The sequence below is a fragment of the Dipodomys spectabilis genome, unplaced genomic scaffold (genome assembly GCF_019054845.1).
Source record: "Dipodomys spectabilis isolate Male_0828 unplaced genomic scaffold, ASM1905484v1 ptg000207l, whole genome shotgun sequence".
NCBI lineage: Eukaryota > Metazoa > Chordata > Mammalia > Rodentia > Heteromyidae > Dipodomys > Dipodomys spectabilis.
The window spans coordinates 8,379,214-8,402,235 of record NW_024870884.1 but is presented as its reverse complement, the minus strand read 5'-3'; the positions used below and the strand labels follow the sequence as shown (position 1 = coordinate 8,402,235).

At 35.2% G+C, this 23,022-nt stretch overlaps 1 protein-coding gene and 1 pseudogene across 1 annotated transcript in view; both read left to right on the top strand.

The window, feature by feature from the left end:
• Ctnna3 (catenin alpha 3) overlaps positions 1 to 23,022 on the top strand; it is a 1,268,549-nt gene that overhangs the window by 1,106,091 nt on the left and 139,436 nt on the right. The window contains exon 13 of the mRNA XM_042696520.1: positions 18,634 to 18,726. Within this exon, the coding sequence (XP_042552454.1) occupies positions 18,634 to 18,726 (93 nt within the window). The remainder of the gene's footprint in view (positions 1 to 18,633; positions 18,727 to 23,022) is intronic.
• On the top strand, positions 2,194 to 2,501 carry LOC122122362 (annotated as a pseudogene).

Sequence of the window (23,022 nt, the reverse complement as noted above, 5' to 3'; positions counted from 1 at the left end):
ATATAATCTGGATTCATGAAATGTACCTTATTATCATGGGCTTGGTTTTCTTTAATCTACAATAGACTTCTCTTGTTTTACTCTTTAGAATCCTATGATACTGACAGTTTTGGGCATTAAAGGGCAGAGGTCTTCTTGAATGGTCTTTATTCAGGATTTTTTCCATTGTTTCCTTCTAATTAGATCCATGTTAACAATATTTTGCAAAACTCAGTACAAATAATACTGTGTCCTAATCAGGAGTGGCACAGCCAAGCAGAGGTATACTGGGGAAATGATTATGAAATCTCAGAGATTTTCTGGTCTGGGATTTAAATTACTAAAGGGTATAAAGAAATACTTAGTCTAGCATTAAAGCATGAATGTTAAGTAAAGGTAATGCCTACTAAATACAATTGATTCTAAGTATTCAACTACATTTGCATATATCCCGGTGAAAAAAAACAGTGAACTGTATTGCATTATATTTCTCTCATTTTTTTCTTCTTTTTGGGGGCAAAAGTTGCTGTAAATTGAACCTATTGCCTTGTGAACCTCTGACCTACACATAAGGAGCGACATTCTTTGACTGCCAACCTCAGTGATATCAAATTGATAGTTTGAAATAAGACATTGTGGGGCAATGTCATTCTTTTTGATGTAGGCATAGAATTCCATTGTGTATATATTCCACATTTTCTTGAACCATTCATCTACTGAGGGACAGCTGGAAAAAATTATTTTAAGTGAAGTAAGCCAGGCCCAAGAAACATAGGTCCCATGGTTTCCCTTATTTGCAATAACTAGTATATGTCTGAGACAAGCAGAAATGGTCAGATAAGATGATGTTAGGAGAAGTGAACCCCAAGATAAGGAATCAAATGTATTTTTTGCTTTCTTGTGATTGTTTCTAACATATTTATAAGATGATTTCTTTGTTCCTTTCTATGTCCCTCCCCCAGGGTATAACCCCTGCTTTCATTGTATTTGATGTTGGTATAATTTGTGGAGGGGAAGGGAAAAAACAAATCGTTTAAATAGGTGGACCCATTGCATGAATGAGATGTATGTACAAGTCGTTATGTCGAAAAATGAACTTCACAACTTTGGGGGGGGTAGGGGGATGGGGGGAGAGAGAGGGGAGATGGGAAGGGATGGGAAGGGGAATCAAAGGAGGAGGCTACAATGCTTGATAAGAAATGTACTCATTACCTTGCCCATGCAATTGTAACCCCTCTGTACTGTATTTTTACAATAATTTTTTAAAAGACATTGTGGGACTATTTATATCACAAAAATCAGGAAAATGCTATGAGTCCCAGCTTAGTTTATGGTTTGGTTTATTTTACAGAAAGTGGTGTAGGAAATGTAAAAAGAAAGGGAGGATGAAATAAATGTTAATGTGTCTAGGTCCCATGGTTTCCCTTATTTGCAATAACTAGTATATGTCTGAGACAAGCAGAAATGGTCAGATAAGTTCATGTTAAGCGAAATGAACCCCAAGTTAAGAACTCAAATCTTTTTCTTGCTTGCTATTGTTTCTAACATATTTATAAGATGATTTCTTTTTGCTTTGTATGCCCCTCCCCCACCCTATAACCCCTGTTTTCACTGTATTTGATATTGGTATAATTTGTGGAGGGGAAAGGAAAAGAGAAATTGTTTAAATAGGATGCAGGTGGACCCATTGCAAGAATGAGATGGACAAGATGTTTTGTCGAAAATGAACTATACATCTTTGGCACCAGGGGCGAGGTGCCGGGGTTTGGGGTGGTGGTGGTTGAGAAATGGGAAGGGATGGGAAAGGGAAACAAAGGAGGAGGCAACAATACTTGATAAGAAATGTACTCATTATCTTGCCCATATAATTTTAACCCTTCTTTACAGTATTTTCACAATAAAATACTTATTTAAAAAATGCTAATGTGTCTATAGGCATTACGTTGTAATACAGAAACTGAAGAATATAAAGAATTAATTTTTAATATAATAGAACAACTACTATCCAATTCTACAAAGAAGGAACACATATTTAATGATTCAATTAAGTTCTGGAATGCAGCTTTGTTTAAATTTTGTCTTGTTAGAATGAGCAAAAATATCAACTGATAACTTCTGTTGGAACTGCATTCATTTATTCATTACAACCATAGTGTGACACTGATAAGATAATTTGATAAAAGTCTTGAAAATAAGTTCCGGAAGTTACTTCGTAGGGTGGCGTGCTGATCCCTGTGGCCTTTGTAAGATTCCACCATGGCTTACCGTGGCCAGGGCCAAAAGGTGCAGAAGGTGATGGTGCAGCCCATCAATCTTATCTTCAGATATTTACAAAATAGATCTCGGATTCAGGTGTGGCTCTATGAGCAAGTGACTATGCAGATAGAGGGCTGCATCATTGGCTTTAATGAATACATGAACCTTGTGTTAGATGATGCAGAAGAAATTCATTCTAAAACAAAGTCAGGAAAACAACTGGGTCAGATCATGTTAATACTCTACTACAAAGTGTCTCCAAGTAGAAATGATCAATGAAGTGAGAGGTTATTAAGAATCTTATACAGTGTTGTTTTGTTTTGTTTTTTGGTTTTCTTAGTGTTCTTTGCTGGGAATCTAAGCAAACATCTGTTCATATTGTTTGAGGAGCCCCATTGTTAGTGTGCACAGTTCTGATGACCTTGTGTTATCATCAGGTGACAATAAATGCCTTGGGATTGTTCTTATTTAAAAAAAAAGTCTTGAAAATATTCCTTAGTAACCAACTATTTTGATATAACTTACATGAGTCTTATTTGTGTTGTACTATTTGTGAATTGTGTTCTATATCCTATCTACTAATAGCATTGTATAACCATTTAAATAAACATTATGTTCATATGTTCACATACAGTTTTTCAGTCAGTAGTTAAACAGTAGGATCTCACTGCATGGAAGCCAGAAATGATCGTTTTTTTATTTTGTAGCAATGGTACCAACAAGATCTCAGCATTATGAAGAAATAATTTTCCCATTTTACTTAAGAAATATTAAACTTTTCTTTAAAATGCTTTAAAATGTACTTATTTTATCATGATTATTTTTTCCTGAATCAATCAATACATTTCTGGTTATCATTCTTTTTATATGTTGGATTTTACTGTACAAAGAACTCTTTCACTGTTTCTATCACCATTAAGAACTATACTGACTAAATTAACTATATTAAAACACTGAAGCCATTAATATGTATTGTTAAATTGCTCCCAGATTGTCTTTTTAAGTCAACTTGTTTGTCTTACAAGATGTGATCTTTAGGTTCCAGGTATTTCTTTGCTGTGTTTTACAGTAAATTGTCCCAAGCTCACTTCATAATTTATCTAAACCAGGAAAAAAACCCAACAAAACAAAAAAGAGCACTTCACTGACAAATTCTATAGTTAGCATGGACAGAATAATATGAGCAAATATAAGTAATATGCTACATATTGTAAAAAGAAATGTTTTTATTTTGTACAAAACAATTGATGATAGTTAAAATAAATTAAGTACTATAATAACATTGAAAACATATAGATATGGACGTGGCTCAAGTGATAGAGTGCTTACTAAGCAAGTAAGAGGGAAAGAAAGAAAGAAAAGAAAGAAAGAGAAAGAAAGAAAGAAAGAGAGAAGGAAATAAGGAGAGGAAGGAAGGAAGGAAAGAAGGAAGGAAGGAAGGAAGGAAGGAAGGAAGGAAGGAAGGAAGGAAGGAAGGAAGGAAGGAAGGAAAAGCAAGCAAGAATTTGTTAGGAAAAGGAAAGACTTGGAAAAAATTATATTAAGTGAAGTAAGCCAGGCCCAAAGAAACATAGGTCCCGTGGTTTCCCTTATTTGCAGTAACTAGTATATGTCTGAGACAGGCAGAAAAGGTTAGATAAGTTGATATTAGGTGAAATGAACCCCAAGATAAGTATTCAAATGTTTTTTTTTCTTTCTTGCAATTGTTTCTAACATATTTATAAGATATTTCTTTGTTGCTTTGTATGTCCCTCCCCCAAAGTATAACCCCTGTTTTCACTGTATTTGATGTTGTTATAATTTGTGGAGGGGTAGGGAAAAAACAAATTTTTAAAATAGGGATACAGGTGGACCCATTTCAACAATGAGACTACCAGATGTTATGTCAAAAAATGAACTTTACAATTTTGGCGGTGGGGGTTGGGGGGGGTAGGAAGGAGGGGTATATGGGAAGGGATGGGAAGGGGAAGCAAAGGAGGAGGCAACAATATTTGATAAGAAATATACTCATTATCTTGCCCGTGTAATTGTAATCTCTCTGTACAGTATTTTCACAATAAAAAAGATACATTTTTTTAAAAAAGAAAGTAAGCATGTCATGCGTGGTGAAAATGGCTTTCAGTAAAAAGTGCCTTAGAGAACAAATTTTGTGTTAGAGGGTGTGGCTTTAGGTAAGAGAAATGGACAAATGGAGAGAAGAATATAGGGCAAATATAGTCATAATACTATCTTCCTCTCTCTTTCTCTCTCTCTTATTCTATCAATATGAAAATGGCTTTCAGTCAGAAGGGCTGGGAGTAAGTATAATTATCCACCTAAATATAATATTTTATAAAATTATTTTCAAACTATGATATTTTATAATTAAAAATGAACAGAATGAACAGAAATAATTTGAGCACTATTTTTGAAATAGATATTTTATATTTCAAACATTAAAGATAATTAAACATTATATATGTGAAAGCTACCCTAAGATACAAACATAAATGATTGAATATAACTATATCAAATTTAAAACCTCATTATATATATATATATATATATATTGAATTTTTACATAGAGTTTAATCAATTCTAAGGTAGGAATAACTGCAAACAAATACTGATTCCTATTCATTTTCTTGTTGGTAAGTACATAGAAGTATTAATTCTATACTGTCTCTTCCTTTGTGGTAAAACAAAGTAAATTTCTGTAAAAATACATTGTTGTTTAGCCAGAGTTCTCTAGGGGACACAGAGTATATTATTGGATAAATAAGGGTGTAGAAAACTTTGGTAGGAATTGCTTTTAATTGTTAGGGTCATGATAGAACCAAAATCTTGGAAAAAAATATTTATTTCCTACCTTGTCCACTACAAGAGCCCACAATAATGATACCTCAACTACAGGGGACTATCTCATTTCAGGTTATCCATTGCTATAGCACATCCACTTAAGAGGCATCATACTTCCTTGTGCCAATGATGTAGAGAGAAGTTGCTCTGATGGGAATAAATTTGAAACCAGGTTATAGTCACAGGAAGAAAAACAATATTACATGCAAAATCATGGATAGTTGTAGACAAAACTTTAAAGCCAGCAATGTCATTTGTTTGGTTTGTTTTATAAAAGCAAACCTATGAGATGTATAAGACACAAACTTCATAACTTCTGGGGGGGAGGAAAGAATTGGTGAAGTGGGGAGGGAAGGGATGGTAGGGGAAAAACAAAGGAGAGAATAACATTGGTCAATAGGAAATGTACTTATTACCTTACTCATGTAACTGTAACATCTCTGTACAGTATCTTTACAATAACAAAAGGCACACCTATAAAATATATTAACATACATATAAAATACATTTATATATGCATTATATATATATATATACATATATATATATGTATATATATATATATATATATTTGTCCGTTGTAGGGCTTGAACTCTGGGCCTGGGCTCTGCCTCTCAGCTCTTCAGCTCAAGGTAGCACTCTACCACTTGAGCCACAGCACCACTTCTGGTTTTCTGAGTGTTTTATTGGTGATAAGAGTCTCATGGACTTTCATGCCCAGGCTGGCTTTGAACCATGATCCTCAGATCTCAGCCTCCTTAGTAGCTAGGATTACAAGTGTGAGCCACCAGTGTCTGTTCTTAAAAATAAATTTTTAATGACCTAAAGAATACCTAAAAATACACCACGAATTATTTGACTGGTTCTTTTATAGCAAATATTTCAGAATTGTTACCATAGTGAAATTCTTTTCTTCTAACATAATCATTTCAAGTGGTTTATCTTTTCCTAAAGTGCCACCTGACAATCATGTAAAGCTATCCTATATCATTTATGCAATTCAGTCTATATATGTGTTGCATAACAGAGAAAGCAGGGATGTAGTACAGATAAAGCAATGCAATTTTATTTTAGGGCAGAGATTGTTGAAAGAGCTAAGAAAATACCTATTCCTATCTTCAAAGAGCAATGTTTTAATTAGCTGTAGAGATTTACAAGCAATAAAATTTAGTGATTTTTAATTTCTACTGTTTAACTATGAATTACCAAAATTAGGCCAAAGGCTAATAAGGATCTTTGTTTAATTAAGAAACCCGATGTCATTTTAGCTGTTAACTTCTACTGCTGGTGCTTCTGTGTCTTACTGAATCTTCAAAAAAAATTAACAAATCAGAGGCCCTATGCTAGTCAGAGAGAAGCTTCCGCTTACAGGGTTTCTGGTTTCTGACCTTCTTTTGGGTAATTTCTCTACCACTTATCGTGTATATACGATGACTGTTAGATTTTATATGGAATACTGACACTATGGAGAGAAATAGAATATATATGTAAATCATTGGCCTTCTCACCCAGACTATTTCCATAACATCTGTTACACATTTCTATTTGCATTAGGTGATGAGAACTTTGGCATCCCTCCCATTCCAAATGACTTTCGAGTCATTTCAGATATCTGGAGCTTTTCTTATTTCTCTTCTGACTTTCTTGTTTACCTTGGCCATGCCTTTTAAAGAGAAGTTTGCTCTCTATTAAAAAAAAAAACAAAACAAAACAACAAAAAGACAACCAAAGGGAGAAAAAAACAAGAAATGAATATAAATTCTCTCAAGCCCAACAAAGCTAGTTTAAGACTTGGTTCATCCAAGTGTTTCTAGTCACCAAGGTAAACAAGATGAGAGTGAAGTAAATACGTAGTGCTACTTTATAATTATGTCCATGGTTGTTTGAGCTGTATTTTGGATTTAAATTTTTTTATTGTAAGGATGTTTACATGTATCATGCTCATTTGTATCTCTTATTTCATTGTCCTTTGATGTACAAGTAATCCTTTTATAGAGGATAAGGGATCTAGGCTCTATATGTTAAAATAATATAGTTGAAGTAGCCTACTCATGGAATGATTTTTCAACTACTGCTCCAATATTACTTACTATTACAGAAATAGTCAATTAAACAGACATAACTCATATTTATTAACATCAGAACAGAATTGTTAATATTTATTGAGTATTGATGCTTTAGTGCGACATTAAATATTCAGTACTAGCATCTCTCTTATTAGTCAGTACAACGCTCTATAATTGGAATATGAAGATGAAAATAACAACTTGTAGTGTAGCCAGATGGGAATTTAATAGTTTTCATGCCAGTGTACATAGTTTTCATTTATTTTCCACTACTGCTATTATGGAATGAGAGAATAAAATGGGTAAAATGCAAGAATTTATTTTGCGCCCTATTTTCAAAAAGAGCAATTAGAAAACTAGTTGCTCCCCAAATGATCACAAACAAGGCCATGCTAAAACTACCAGAACAACTATGTTTATTGCAGTATTATTTACCATTGCTAAGATATGGAACCAACCCAGATGTCCTTCAGTAGGTGAATGGATCAAGAAAATGGAATTCTATACATTCATCAGAAACAATATCACCACCCCATTTGTAAGGAAATGAAAGGACTTGGAAAAAAAAAATTTAAGTGAAGTCATCCAGACTCAGACAAACAGGTCCCCTGGTCTCCCTTATTTGTAATAATTATTATATATCTAGGAAAATCTTAGTAGAAGAGCAGAATGGCTCAATAGCTATGCACATATGACCATGTAAGATGATGCTAAGTGAAATAAACTCCAAGACGATTCTTTGTTCTTGTTTTTCTCAACATACTACGTGATTTCTTTTTCTCTTGTATTTTTTCCTCTCCCTATGGTTTGTCCTGTTGTTACTATTTTCGGTTTTGGCACCCTGGGTAATGTATATATGCTTATCTGGACTAGGGAAGGGAAAGGGAACAACAAAATAGTGAGACAAAGGACCAAGGACAAAGTATTGCAACAGCAATACTCACAAGACAATCTGTTGGAAATGATCTGTACAATTTGGATGGGGGATTGGGAAGGGAGGGAAAGTGAGAGAAAAATGAGGGAAAGGGTAACAAATTAGACAAGAAATGTAATCACTACCTTGCTTATGTAACTGTCCCCTCTGTACATCATCTTTATAATAACAACCAAAAAAATAAAAGTTGAAAAGTTAACAAATTAAAAAGGAAACTAGTTGATCAGGGACATACAGTGTGTATCTTTCATTATGTCTCTTGTGAGTGAACTCCACACCCAACTCCTGAGCTTATCACAGTAAAATAGCAATGGGGAGTTGTTAAGACACAGAACATTAGGGGGAAAGGGGGAAGCTCTCTTTGTTTCATGGCTCACAAAGCCAAGTGCCAAATATGATTTCTTGTGTCACAAAATAAGTAAATAGTTTCTCATTGAATGTCAAATCCTGTTAGTGAAATGTCAGATTTTTATTAATTATTCTATCATCAGCATCTACTACCTCACTTTGAACACACCTTTTTTTTTTTTTTTTTTTCTCACTGTCCCTCAGCTCTTCAGCTCAAGGCTAGCTCTCTACCACCACTTGAGCCACAGCGCCACTTCCAGTTTTCTGAGTGGTTTATTGGAGATAAGAGTCTCATGGACTTTCCTGCCCAGGCTGGCTTTGAACCGAGATCCTCAGATTTCAGCCTCCTGAATAGATAGGATTACAGGCGTGAGCCACTGGTGCCGGGCTTCTCTCCACTTCTTAAAACAACTTCACAGGCTTCGTTATTCCATTTTCCTACTGTATAAATTTTTTTTTTTTTACCATATTCACCCTCCTTCACCCTCCCCCCTGCCCTGCACATTCCCACTAGTGTCTAGACACACAGGTACCCATATTACATTCCTCCCAGTCATGTTGGTGAATATATAAATTGTACAAAATGGTGTTCATACACATTCATGGATTATATTCTAATCAGATTAGCCTTCCTTGTTGCTCTCTCCTTCCCTGTCCCAACAACCATCTATTATTCAATAGTTTTCAGAAAAAATTGCAATAATCATATCAACCCTCCTTACCAGTGCTGGTTTTACATTCCTATCCAAACAGCAAAGCCTGTATTGGCATGATTGTTACTAGAATCTGAATATTTTTTGAGCTCTAAACACATCTAGGTAGAAGAGTCAAGGAAAAAGATTACATCTTAATGGAAGCCTGTTTAAAATTAATAAATTGTATGGTCTCACTATAACTTAAAATAGATTTAGTAAGAAAGTTTTAATATCAGTTGATTATAAGTGAATTTATAATACTATTTCTTTCATGTACTTATTCATCAGAATGGTCCTTGTAATTATATAGTCTTGGGTCAATCAAATAGCTGATACATTATAAGTGTCTCTATAAGTATTTATAAATAAGTGTACATTTTCACTGCTCTTGGTGTATAATTAACATGTATTAAACTTGCACATAGTTAATGACCATGATTTGATGGGTTTGACAGGCACTTACACAGAGAGAGAGAGAGATCGAGAGAGAGATTCCCAAATCTACCACTGCAGTCTTGGGAAAGAATACAGATATCCAAACTGTACTAATGCCTCTCTGTAAACTAATTCTTCCCAAATCTCCATACATTTCCCAACATTAAAATTTCTAGAGTATTTTGCAAATAGATCTAAGGATGTGCATTATAATTGGGTTTCTTTTGCCATACCTAGTTATTTTTAGATACACACCTACTGTTGCTTGAATCAGTAACCTTTTCCTTTGGATTGCAGGATAATATTCTGTTAAATGGACATATAATTTATTAAATAATTCCTTTATTGGTATGCAGTTGGGCTATTTCTCATTCTGAATATTGCAAATAAGCTTATTATTATAAATATTTGTGTCTAAGTTCTTGATCCAATGTTTCCTTTCCTTTTGAATAAATTCTGACTGTTGGAAAGACTAGATTCTGTGGATTTTGTCTGCATAATATATTAATACAAGCACACTTTAAAAAAAAACTAATTTTCCCCATTAAGTTTTGCTTTCCACTCATCCTGATTCTATCGGGCTCCACTCATCCTGATTCTATCGGGCAGGATATGTCTCTCCTCAAATGCATGGTGTGTGTGCCATGAGCTGATTTCACAGCCACTCACGCTGAGCTACGTCTTATACAATGGTGTATGTGCTTGCTTCTACAAATAGGCCTTTTCGTTTCAGACTTTAAAACATCTCTATATATGAAACATAATTCTTCCTTAGGGGTTGTCCAAATATTTGTTTTGCTACATTCCAGCCCTCTATTTTATATATAAGCTGCCAACTTAGGCTACCTTATTCTATTCATGTAGGGAATTCTTATGTCCCATAAAGCAAATTTTAATTCAGTAACGCTGAAAAATATGTCCAAAAGTCTAATATAGATCAGAATTACTGTCTTACCGAGAGGCATCCCCACAGTAATGTGCAATTTCTTTTAAATTTCCCTATTTTTTTTTAGTTAGTGAAACAGGAATGTCTCGTTTGAACATCCTGCTTAGTCTTATATGACATCTATGTCAGAGCTACAGCAGGCACTTTGTTGTTATTTGTGTTTGCTTTATGACTGTGCCTGGTATTGCTTTGCAAATCTAGATAGATAAATTGGGTAAAGACCATTGACAGTATGTCTAGAAACCTAACAGCTTCTGAAAATAGGATTCCTTACATGTTAACAAAATATATCCTGACTGGGAAATCAAACGACAACTTTTCTTTTCTGCTAAATTGGTGTTATAGAATCCTTTTATAAAAAAAGTTTCCTAGATGCTGAAAATGTGATACATGAGGTAATGAAACAACTGCTTTTTACAAGCCCACAGAACTAAGAGGAAGGCTGACGGTGCACCATAGGGTAATTGAAAGGGGCGTGGGTGAGGGACTACTCTCTCTATTATGACAGTCTCCTTTGATAGTTCTGCTGATAATGAAGACATATCCTGCAATTTTCCACGTGCCTATTGGGAGCTTTTGTCTGTGGACATATCAAATATGTAATGGTGACAGACCTATTTGCAAGGTGACAAGGCCACCGATGCTCCTTTGGTGCCAGTTCTGCAATCTTGCCCTTTTAATTGCTGATGTATCCTGGAAATAGCATGTTAAGCAGATTTTTTAATAACATATATTACTTTTATCCCTGGTGACAAAGTGATAGATAATGCATTACCAAAATTATATATGTATATATGAAAAGACATGTCATAGTCTAAAACTCAGAGATGATAACTACTAAAATGTTGATGCATTTCTTTTAATCTTCACCTACAGTACATATCCATTCAACTAAAACTGCATTTTTCTCTGCCATTAGATTGTTCTGTAAAACTTATTTTAACCTCTGTAACATAGTTCTTTTGTAAAAACCAATCTTTTGCTAAATCATAGGTCTCACTACAGAGCAATCAGAGTAATCGCATCATCATAATTCTCAATGCATTATGCTTTGCATCATCCTGGATAGCCCTGGACAAACCAAGTTGAGAAAGTCTTTTCTCATTTGCTGAGATATTAACAATCTAAAAGAGATGTATGATTTAAAATGATTTCCAGTTGTGAGATGTATGATTTAAAATGATTTCCAGTTATTTTTGGGGTACTGTGAGCCTGGACGCTGTCCCTCCGCTCTTCAACTTGAGCCACAAGGCCCCTTCCAGCTTTCTGGTGGATAATTAGAGATGAGTCTCAGGGACTTTCCTGCCCGGGTTGGCTTTGAACGGCGATCCTCAGATCTCAGTCTCCTAAGTAGCTAGGATTACAGGCATGAGTCACAGGCACCCGGCTTGATTTCCAGCATTTGAAAAGAAACATATCCAGCCATCAGTTTTCTTCAAGAACTCTTCATTTTCTTTGCTTATACATTAAAACTAAACCTGCAGTAATCCTGTGGAGTGGACAGAGAATTAAATCGAGTTTTATAAATCAATCTTCCAATCTTTTCATTTAACTCGGAGGAAGCTGTGTTCTCAAACAAGCTAATTTCTTCTTTGATGTCAAAAGATATTAATAGTGGCTTTTGACCTTAAATTAGATTATTTGATCATTTTAATCATGTTAACAGTTCTTGACTATACGAATTCTGACACCTGCCTCAGGTTTTCTGTTCATAATTTAGAAATCATGTATAAATCCACAAGCTCTGTTCCACAACATTTTTGGTAGTTTTGCTTGTTAATATAGCTTAATCCAAACAGAATTACAAAGAAAGGAATCTGAAGCATTCTTCAAGTTCACACTTTTTCTCAGACCGTAGGTGAAAAATTAATTCACTTCAAGACTGGTATAACTTGAAGGCTGGGAACAGCCTGGGAAATAAGCGGGCTTTCTGTTAGTTGGGTTTTCAAAGCCAGTACCCAGTTGAATGCACATGCAGTGAGAAAGAGCTTAATGACCTATTTGCCTTTGATGCTATTTTTACTCTGGCCCAGAAGGCCTAGTAGCACCAGGAGGCGGAGCTTCAACACCAGGCTGTGTATTGATGTGGAAAGACTTCCTACTTGTTGCCTCTTGCTCAACTGACTACTATATTCATGGTGATTGAAACTTAGTTTCCATACTTGTAAGTTTTAACTGTTTAACCTTGCATTTGTGACTACCAAGCCACACAGTGCATAAAAGAAGCACTGAACTTTATTTTGTGTAATATTATGCAAGAATCTATTAATGATGGGGGTTATTTTCCTGATTCGTGGTATTAAAATGACATGATTTGCTATCAGGCTTTTTGTTAAGATTGAATAGGATCACATCCTTTTGTTAGTGAATTATATTCAGACCTTGACTAAAAATGATCATATCACTTTTCGATTTGTGAAGAGTGTGAAAGAGCCTGCTTAGAGTCTGGAAATTTCTACGGTTCTAACTTCTTGAAAACATGCTTTCACTCGAATTTTATTTTCTTCATGGCTTCATCAGTCTTTTAGACTTTTATTTAAACTTTTTGCTGGAATATTTTCATGAATTAGGCAAGCAGCTATGAGAATTGCAGCTCTATCTACAACTCATCTAGCTGATAGCTAGATAAATACAATGAAGTTGGTGATGTCACTTTTATAGCCCTTTGCCTGTTGGCTCTGGCCTTTCCTACCGCTATTTACCTTACTGATAACCTTAGTAGCTGAAGGATGGGTGCCCACATTGTTTCTGGCAGGGGGATTGAGGCTAAAATGATTAATGGTGTGTCATTTCATTATTGCTAGAGTCCTTAGGAAAGCCTTTCATAAAATAGAGCATTTATAATTATTCTCTATGATCAGTCTAATGCAGACTCAACCCATAGCCATCAAGTATTTGGATATTTCATGGTTGCTAACATCAAATATATATGTTTCTAAGTGGTAACCTAATAAATATTTACTTCATAGAAAGTGTATTAGCAACCAAGCCTTAGGGTTATGTGTCTTCTGACAGAAATATTCTACAGGCTAAACATTTATCTGCCAGGTTGCCCTATTTACTATGTATTTAATTATACCCTTTCGTATAATTTCCCTCTTACCTGAGGATACATTTTTATATTCTACAACATAGCCTTGTCACAATGTATTTCAATTATTATTGCCTTTAAGGCATGAAATAGCCATCTAGACACCTTAGATTTTAAATTTATAAGGAATAATTCATATAGTATTATATTCTTAACACACTGGAGAAGGAAAAGAAACGGCATGTAGAGGAATTTTTTTTTCCAGAAAAAATGACATTTGTATTTTGGTAGGAATTGAATTGAATCTATAGATAATACTGAGTAATCAGAACATGTTAATACTACTAATTCTTCAAATATATGAACATTGGGTATTTCAGTGATTTGTGTTTTCCCTAATTTCTTTAAATAATGTTTTGTAGTTGACAATATTAAGACATTTTATTTCCTTACTTAAGTTTTCTAAGTATTTATATCAATTTGATGATATTGTGAGACTTTTTAAAAATTTATTTCCTATATAATTTGCACAGCTGAGGTTTTTTGTTTTTTTTTTTGTCGGTCATGGGGCTTGAACTCTGGGACTGAGCGCCGTCCCTCAACTCTTCAGCTCAAGGCTAGCGCTCTACCACTTGAGCTACAGCAACACTTCTGGTTTTCTGAGTGTTTATTGGAGATAAGAGTTTCACGGACTTTCCTGCCCGGGATCGCTTTGAACAGTGATCCTCAGATCTCAGCCTCCTGAGTTGCTAGGATTACAGGCATGAGCCTCCAGCACCTGGCCACTGCTGAGTTTTGTGTTGTTACATTTGTATTGATTCTGAACTTTTAAAAATCCTCTAACGTATTTAATTGCTTTAGAAGCTCTAACTTTTTGTAGAATTTTTAGAATTTCCACGTATCAGAAAACCTACAAATAGATTATTTTACTTATTTCTGACTTGGGTGTCTTATTTATCTTGCTTAGTTGTTCTTCACATCAGCAAACAGACATCCTTGTCTGGTTCAAAATGAACCTAGAGGATATTATGCTAAGGGAAGTGATTGATTCACAGAAAAACAAATACTGTATGATTCCACTGTGAAACATAGAACATCATTAATTCATGGGAAAAAGAAATACAGTTGTGAGGAATTGTGAGTAAGCTAGTATACAGAATGGCTAGACTAGTTCACAAGTTCACGTAGCTTCTTAAAAGCATTAACAGAGCAATTAAATGACAGAATTTCTTTTTTAAGGCTGAGTGATATTCCACTGTGCACAATACATAATTTTGTCTTTATCAGATACCTGATAATGAACACCTTAAGTTATTTTTAAATCAGCAGTAATTGGTGAACATGGGAGTTCATATATATCTTCAGCTTAATATTACCACACCAAAATGATGAAATAAGTGAGATAATAATTTTGTGTTAATTTGATTTAATCATTCTATAACATAAACATTTCAAATTCACATTATTCCCCAAGGATATATAATACAGACAATTATTATGTTTCAATTAATTATAAAATAAGGAATTGCAATGACATCTGAAAGTCTGTCATAAATTTTCTTCATGCTTTTTAGTTCAGACTAAAATGAACAAATAGTGCCCTCTTCTGTCTTGTGACCATAATGGTATTCCATGTTAGATGCCTTCTCTAAAAGTTTTAGTCCAAGAACAAATTTGAATTTAAATGGAGACATCAAAATTTAAATGAATTTTTTAAACAAAAAAAAAATACCAAACTTTGATCTGAGGAAGGATAGGATAATAAATTCAGAGGGGGGGGGGGGGGAACAACCAGGACAAACTTTGGTTGTATTCCAGCAAGTCTGGGGGTTAAGGTTTTAAAGCATCTTTGGGTCCTGTGAACCTCATGACAACTTTCGGGGTGAGGGGCTATTTTGACCACATTTTGTTCTTAGAAAGTTTAACAGAGTATACACATTACCAAAAGTATCCCAAATTTAGGCATGCTAAATTCAGAATTAAGTTTGCCTTATTCAACAGTGCAGGGTCTTTCTGTTATATAATACTCCCTTTGCAATAGTTAATCTTCTCCTTCACAGGCAGAATAAAGGGGACTAGAAAGACACATGAACATACAAATACACACACATGCGTCTTTTGATATGTTAAACTTTATTTTCATATACTAAGAATATGCAAACTTTATTTTCATATACTAAGAATATGCCTCACCACTGAGCTATACCTCCCGCTTGCAGATCTTTATCTCTCCAAACTTACTAGTTGAGGAAAAATTTGCTTATCTTTGAATTATTTTATTTGCATAGTTGATCAACCCTTAAGAAAAATTACACTTTCTATTATTTGTCTTCAATATTGAAATAGTTGGTGCAAAACCACGAAATAATTCCAGAATCCCCATCTCTTTCTTGCTTTCCACTTATTTTAAACCCATACACTAAATATTTCACTTTTTAATTTTCATAATACCCTCCAACCTCTTACTTTACAGAACGCAAAAATGCTGACAGCAAGTGTTTTGAACACTTTCCCAACCATTTTCCTCATGAAAAGAAGAGGTCAGTTTGTGTGGCTTTGCAAAGTAAACATTAGTTCCTGTTAAAGACAAAAGAACAGAAGTATGTGGGCGTAATTGTTAGTCTTATCTCTTTCTATAGCATCACCAACAAAATGGTACTTGTGACTTCTGACAGCAGCTGTTGCTCTTTGTGTTTTGTTAACTTACTTATTTTGGAACTGAATAATATATTGGAAAGAATCTGCAAATTATGTATCATTATATAATAGATTAAGACTGAAGTAAAAGTCTGCAGGCATTTACAATCTACATGTTAGAACAGGGCCACCAGAAAAACCTTCAATTGTGAAACAACCAAACAGAAGAAAAGAACTTTGAGTAAGTATATTCATTCATATGAATGAATGATTAGTGATGTATATAATGATTAATGATGTATAAAGGAGGAAGAAGGCGAAGATGTTTCCTCAAGAATATTAAGGGACACAAGTGGTTTTTTTCTTTCTTGTTATTGTATTTAAAATGTACTATGTGATTTTTTGGTTGCTCTTGTATGTTCTTCCCCCATGGTATAACCTCTTTTTTTCACTCTATTTGATGTTGGTGCCCTGAATCTTGTATATACATTTTTCTGATTTGGGGAGGGGAAGAGAAATAACAAAATGCAGAAATAAGGATACAGGTTGACCCATTGTAACAATGAGATGTACAAGAAACTATATTGAAAATGAACTTTACAACTTGTGGCGGGGGAGGAGGGAAGGGATGATAGGGGAAAAACAAAGAAGGAGGTAACAATACTTGATAGGAAATGTACTCATTACCTTACTCATGTAACTGTTAACCTCTCTGTACAGTATTTTAACAATAAAAACATATAAAAAAGACTATTAAGAATACACAAAGTGGCTCATAATGAAATGTATACTTTTTGGACTGGGAAGGTGGCTCAGTGGTAGAGCGCTTGCCTTGCATGCTTGAGGCCCTAGGTTCAATTCCTCAGCACCACATAAGCAGAAAAAAAATGCTGGATGTGGCGCTGTGGCTCAAGTGGTAGAGCGCTAGCCTTGAGCTGAAGAGCTGAGGGACAGCACCCAGGCCCAGAGTTCAGGCCCCACGACTGGACCCAAAAACAAAAGAAAAGAAAACAAAACAAAACAAAATAAAAATAAATGTATACTTTTGTAGACATTGCTTAGTAGTGAGCTCCTGGCATGAAAAGAATGATAAATTTTCTCTGTGATCACTGCTGCTCATCATTGTAAGAGGGAAATACTCTGAAATGTTAACATCCAGATACCAAAAGCCAGCACATTGAAGGCCTTGACAAGAGGAAAGATTAATACCTGGAACAAGTCTGTTAAAAATAAATGCAAGAAGGCATCTCTGACCAACTCAAGTGTTTGGGAGCAACAAAAATCCTGGCTAAAAATTCATGTGGTGAGATGAATCTAAAACGATTGGTGAACAGGAAGTTGGCAGTTTTGTTTTATAATATCAACTGGTATTCAACCTCTTCCTGAGTTTAGAGTGATCCCCAGGTAAGAAAAGCTCTCGAGGGGCTGGAAAGGTGGCTCAGTGGTAGAGTGCTTGCCTTGCATGCATGAGGCCCTGGGTTCGATTCCTCAGCACCACATAAGCAAAAAGCCGGAAGTGGTGCTGTGGCTCAAGTGGTAGAGTGCTTGCCTTGAGCTGAAGAGCTGAGGGACAGTGCGCAGGCCCAGAGTTCAGGCCCCACGACCGGACCCCCCGCCCCAAAAAAAAAGAAAGAAAAAAAAAGAAAAGCTCTCCGGCAAGTGTGCCCATTCCCAAAGTACCTGTGCAAAGGAAAGAGTAAGAGAAATCAGAACTTGTCTGAGGAGGCAGATCGTTAAAAGCCATGTGTCTTTCCAATGAAGTCCCATGGTTATATTCTACTTCGTGCTTGATTGTTTTTCTTTAAAACCTGTTCCCTGGGTTTGTGGCCAGGGTGTTGTAACAAGGAAATCATAGTATAAAGTTACACCTGTATTATAAGGTGAAACAATGATTCGTTTCTGTTAAAATATTTTTTCTGTAATTGCAATAAGGATGGAGACATTCAAAGTGATGATCAAGCTTGAGAGAATGAAAAAATGTTGAACTGGTCAAATTGGAATAAAACAAGTAAGAACATTGGTGTGAAATACCTCGCTGTAAATACAGTGAAATGTCAAGTGAGGACCAGTGGTGTTGATCTGTGCTGCTGCCATTGTGACTGTCACAGGTATTTTTCTTCATTCATTGCAAAGCACACGTGTCAAGTTATGAAGAAATACCTGGTCCTTGCCACACAGAGTAAACAGGCCAACAATTAGCTTCAATTAGCTTCAACAATTAGCTTCACTGAACAATTACACAATAAAGAATGATAAGCATTGTGACAGGAAAAGGGACAAGGACATCCTTTGAGTTGGATTTGTACAGACTTTTGGCTTCCATTGCATTTGGTTATGTAAATAGGAGTAGAATTGCTCGATTGTATGCATACTCTACAGTTATCATGTTGAAATACTGCTAGACTATTTCCCAAAGTGACGGCATCATTTGACATTGCTCTCAGCAATGCTTTGCTTTCTTTTTATAGACCCCAGAGGAACTGGAGGATATTTCTGACCTGGAAGAAGATCATGAGATCCGCAGCCACACCAGTATTCAGACGGAGGGAAAAACTGACCGGGTATGTGTCTGTCATATCCTCAAAGACAAATCTGTGTTTTATCTCTTAGGGGCCTGACTTGTTCCTTGCCAATTTTGGCAGCCTTTGTCAGGTGGGACTTAGGAGTTCAGAGCACAGGAAGAAAAGTCTTAGAATATGGGACCAGAATCATTAGGGAACATGAGCACACAGTGAGCCCATTTTGAGTCAGGTAGTGAATCACTCCATATTGCTTTGTCTTTATAGGAGTCATGTGAATATAAAATTGAAATATGAACGTTTGTTTAGGGTAGAAAACAAGGCCAAGAACTCATAAATATACCCTGAAATTCTAGTCAAACGCTTTCTGACCGAGACTCTCTGCTTTTATTCCCATTCAGCATCTACCAACACAAACACACACACACACACACACACACACACACACACACACACACACACACACACACACACACACACACACACAGCATAGCCAGTTCTATATAATGTTAATTTTGATTTCTGAAGTGCTCTGGACTTCCTTTTGCTCACATCCAAGGCATGGAACTCTGTAAGAGTGTGGCATTCTAGCCACCGATACCTTGCAAACATAGACCCCACTATAACTTGTATCCCAAATCTACACCATAGAATATCATCTCCAAGACTGCTTGCCAATCCACTGAACCACTTAACTCTTCCTGTTCTTGGATGAGTTAGAGTCTATCTGTGTTCCATCACTTATATAAAGTAAGAATACAAATAATACCCACTAGATGAGAGATATTGTGGAAGTTCACTTGAGTTCATTAACAGAGCATTTACCCAGTGTCTAGTTTCTAGGAGTTCTTGGTAATTGTTAGATACTATTAGTGGCAGCAGCCAAGATATCATCATCATCATCATCATCATCATCATCACCACCACCCCCATTACCACCACTATTGCTATTAGTTGAGTTCAGTACCACAACATTTGGAGTAGAAAGCAAATTTCAAGCATTTTTCTTGTGTCACGGTCTATCTGATTTTGGCACACTTTTAGACAGAAAAGCTTGGGCACACTGTTTCTGTAGCCCTTTTGTGACATCACCTCATTAGAAACAATTCAAATAAAGACCTGTTTGGTATACCTCCATTCAGAAATGCTTGTGAGTCACATGCCCATAAATAACAATCTTGGTGTTTATAAAGTATGCTGTACTATACCGTTTTATGGAAATTAATGTGAAACAAACTTTAGGCTTTGCCAGATTTTTAGCTGTAATACTTTGAGCTTCCATTGCCCCACAATAAAAAATAATGTAAATGAATTTTTAAAAAATCTAATTTTAAACAGAGGAGTCTGTTTTTATTGCCTTCTTTCAATCCCATAACATGTGTACCTGATATGTTTTTCATGTACAAATATTTTATTTCTGATTTGTTCCTATTCGTCCACTTTCACAGAAGTGAGTGCTTAAAACCGAAAACTGCATCTTATGAACAATAATACTAGCATTTATAAGCTATTTGTGATTATAGCTTGCTATTATTTTGTAAGTTATTACAAAGTATAGGAAATAAGGTGACATATGGTGGTGGATTCTGCAGGGAAATTCTGTGTTTTCACTCATCATATTGCTTTGAATTCATATTGATCAACACACAAAAAAATGTGTTTTTCACAAAGTTGTACTTTTTCTCTAATATTAGTAATAGGAATGTCCATGTTTATTTTTCCTTTGGGGATGATATTCTACACATTTCACAGATAATATTTGACAATGGGTTGGGTGTGCCAATGTCCTGACATTCTTTTACTTGCTGGTTATTTCTATTATACTTCAGTCCTCCATAAACCAGTTCATTTTAGAAACTAAGGTACATAGCATCTGGATAGAATTTCCTTCAAATTGGTCTAGCATTATTATTAAAAGATGAATTTGCACCAGAACTGGAAACACAATTTTCTGAGTGTGAATTTTGTTCAAGATAAAGTAAGAAAGCACTATCTCTGGAATAGATTGTGGGTAGAAGGGCTTATAAAGCAATCAATGAGAGGAAGTTTTATTAAAAGGGGGATCTTTTTAGAAGATTGACATTAGAACAAATATGCTTGGCTTCTCATTCTAACTCATTCCATGTAGGCAATGTAGCCTCAGGAAATATCTTAAAATTTCAGACACTTCAAATATAATCTGAAAAGTTAGAATAATACCATACTTTCTCACAGTGCCTTCAAATAGGAAATGTATATGAAAAAGATTTATAAGTTTATATAAGCTAGGGTGCCCAGTGGCTCATGCCTATAATCCTAGTTATAGTCAGGAGACTGACATCTGAGGATCATGATTCAAAGCTAGCCCAGGCAGGAAAGTCTGTGAAACTCGTATCTGCAATTAATCAGTAAAAATCTGGAAGTAAAGTTGTGGTTCAAATGGTAGAGCACTAGGCTCAAGTGAAAAAGGTAAGGGAAAATGCCCACAGCCTGAGTTCAAACTGTCTCTTACCATGATTTTTATTTGTACTTTTATTTTTAGTCTATATGACCTGCTGCTAGGTGACTACTGGTTGTAACTTGCCAGGTTGATCCTGTCCATGGTTCTGGATCTTCTAGAACTTTTACAGAAACCACTGTTCTCATTTTTGTGAAGGTCACCCTGAATTTATGCATTCTAGATCTTTGCTTCACTGTGTACAGTTCTCAGACTATGTCACTCAATTGAGATACCTGTCTGAGTCATAGTAATTCAGAGATGCTTGAGCCTACATGACTCAATTATTTGATAGCCGTTCTTACAGAAACATCTGGAAGTTTAAAAGGAATTGTGATGATCTTGACACATTCTAGTAGTCAGCTTGACTACTTTCTACTGTTAGCAATATCCTATCTAGAATGATAAGTCATATCAACTTCCTGCCTCAAGGATTCTCTGTAATTTTGTGGTAACCTTTTGGCATGCCTTTGTTTTTATAATCAAACACCTCCACCTCTCCTATGAGACAGCAACATTCCACAGGTAACTTCTAACTGATATCTCTTTCAGTTTTAGGATGGTCAATTCTGAGTATAGTTTCTAAAGGCTTTCGAAGGGTCCTTCTGGGATCAAGCTTAAATTTCTATAATGGGGACCAGCTTGATCATCTATCTTTGGATTGAGTCTCATTCCTTTCATGATTCATTCTTCCCAAGCTATTGGTTCTGTTCAGTATCACCAATTTATCCAGTTTGATAGCTTTCCTTGACACTGTACCTATAACAAAGATAACAACATTGTATACATTTTTCTTGGTTCTGATATTAGCTGATCCTATTTTTATCTATTTCAGTATTGCTAATATAATTAGTGAGAGCTGAGATTTACATAACTTTACTAGAAAGTACAAGATATGGTAGCATGAATTTTTAACTAAAATATAAATCAGTCCGCATTGCAACAAACCTGATATGTCATTAGTGAAATAAGGAAAAGAGGGAGAGAGAGAAATCTCAAAGTATGTCATAGATGTGGTACCTTAGAAAGAGAAGACACAAAGATAATAAAAGATAATTATCTTGTGGTACAGATAACCCTAATAATAACTCATAACTCTCCTACTGTGTACCTAACCTGTATGTCTATTATAACACGTTTCATTCATTCTCAAATCTAAAGATGGATGACCAGGAAAGATGGCTCAAATCTTTCCTAACCCAAATCATCTAACCAGAACAACTATCATGTTTCAGTATATTCTCTCATCTCTATCAGATATCCTATATACTTAATAATCTCATGTTTCTTATAATTGATAGAATGATGCTATGTCATTTAGTCTCATACCTATCTTTATCCTATTCAGAATTGCTAATCGTTGCCCATTTGATAGAGTGTATCCTTTTATACATTTCACAAGCTCCATCAATTTGAGAAAACATTGTAAGACTCTAAAGAGGTTTCTGTGGAGAATTTTTTGAATAGTCATGCCAAACTCAGCATGCACTGTACAAGACACATGTATAAGTACCTTTTTACTCATTGCTCTTATGGAGGAGTGAACACTTTATTGGTTCTCAGGTTATGCAGAATCTGCTGTATTGGACATGGGCTAGAACTAATTTCAAACACTATTTAGCAATGGACTGACTGTTATTTATTATCATTTTATTTTCTGCTTTTCACTCCTGGTGGCTTTGTCTCAACATCATCTGTTATTGCTGTCATCAATGGAAAATGCTGTTGGGCAATGTAAAGGTCTGTAACTAACAAAAATTGAGTTAGAGTCCATGGTCAATGAAAGAAAAGTATTAAAAGACCAATAGTGTATGTTTGATAAAGTGACAATGAACCAGTAATGATTATCTTCATTATTAAAC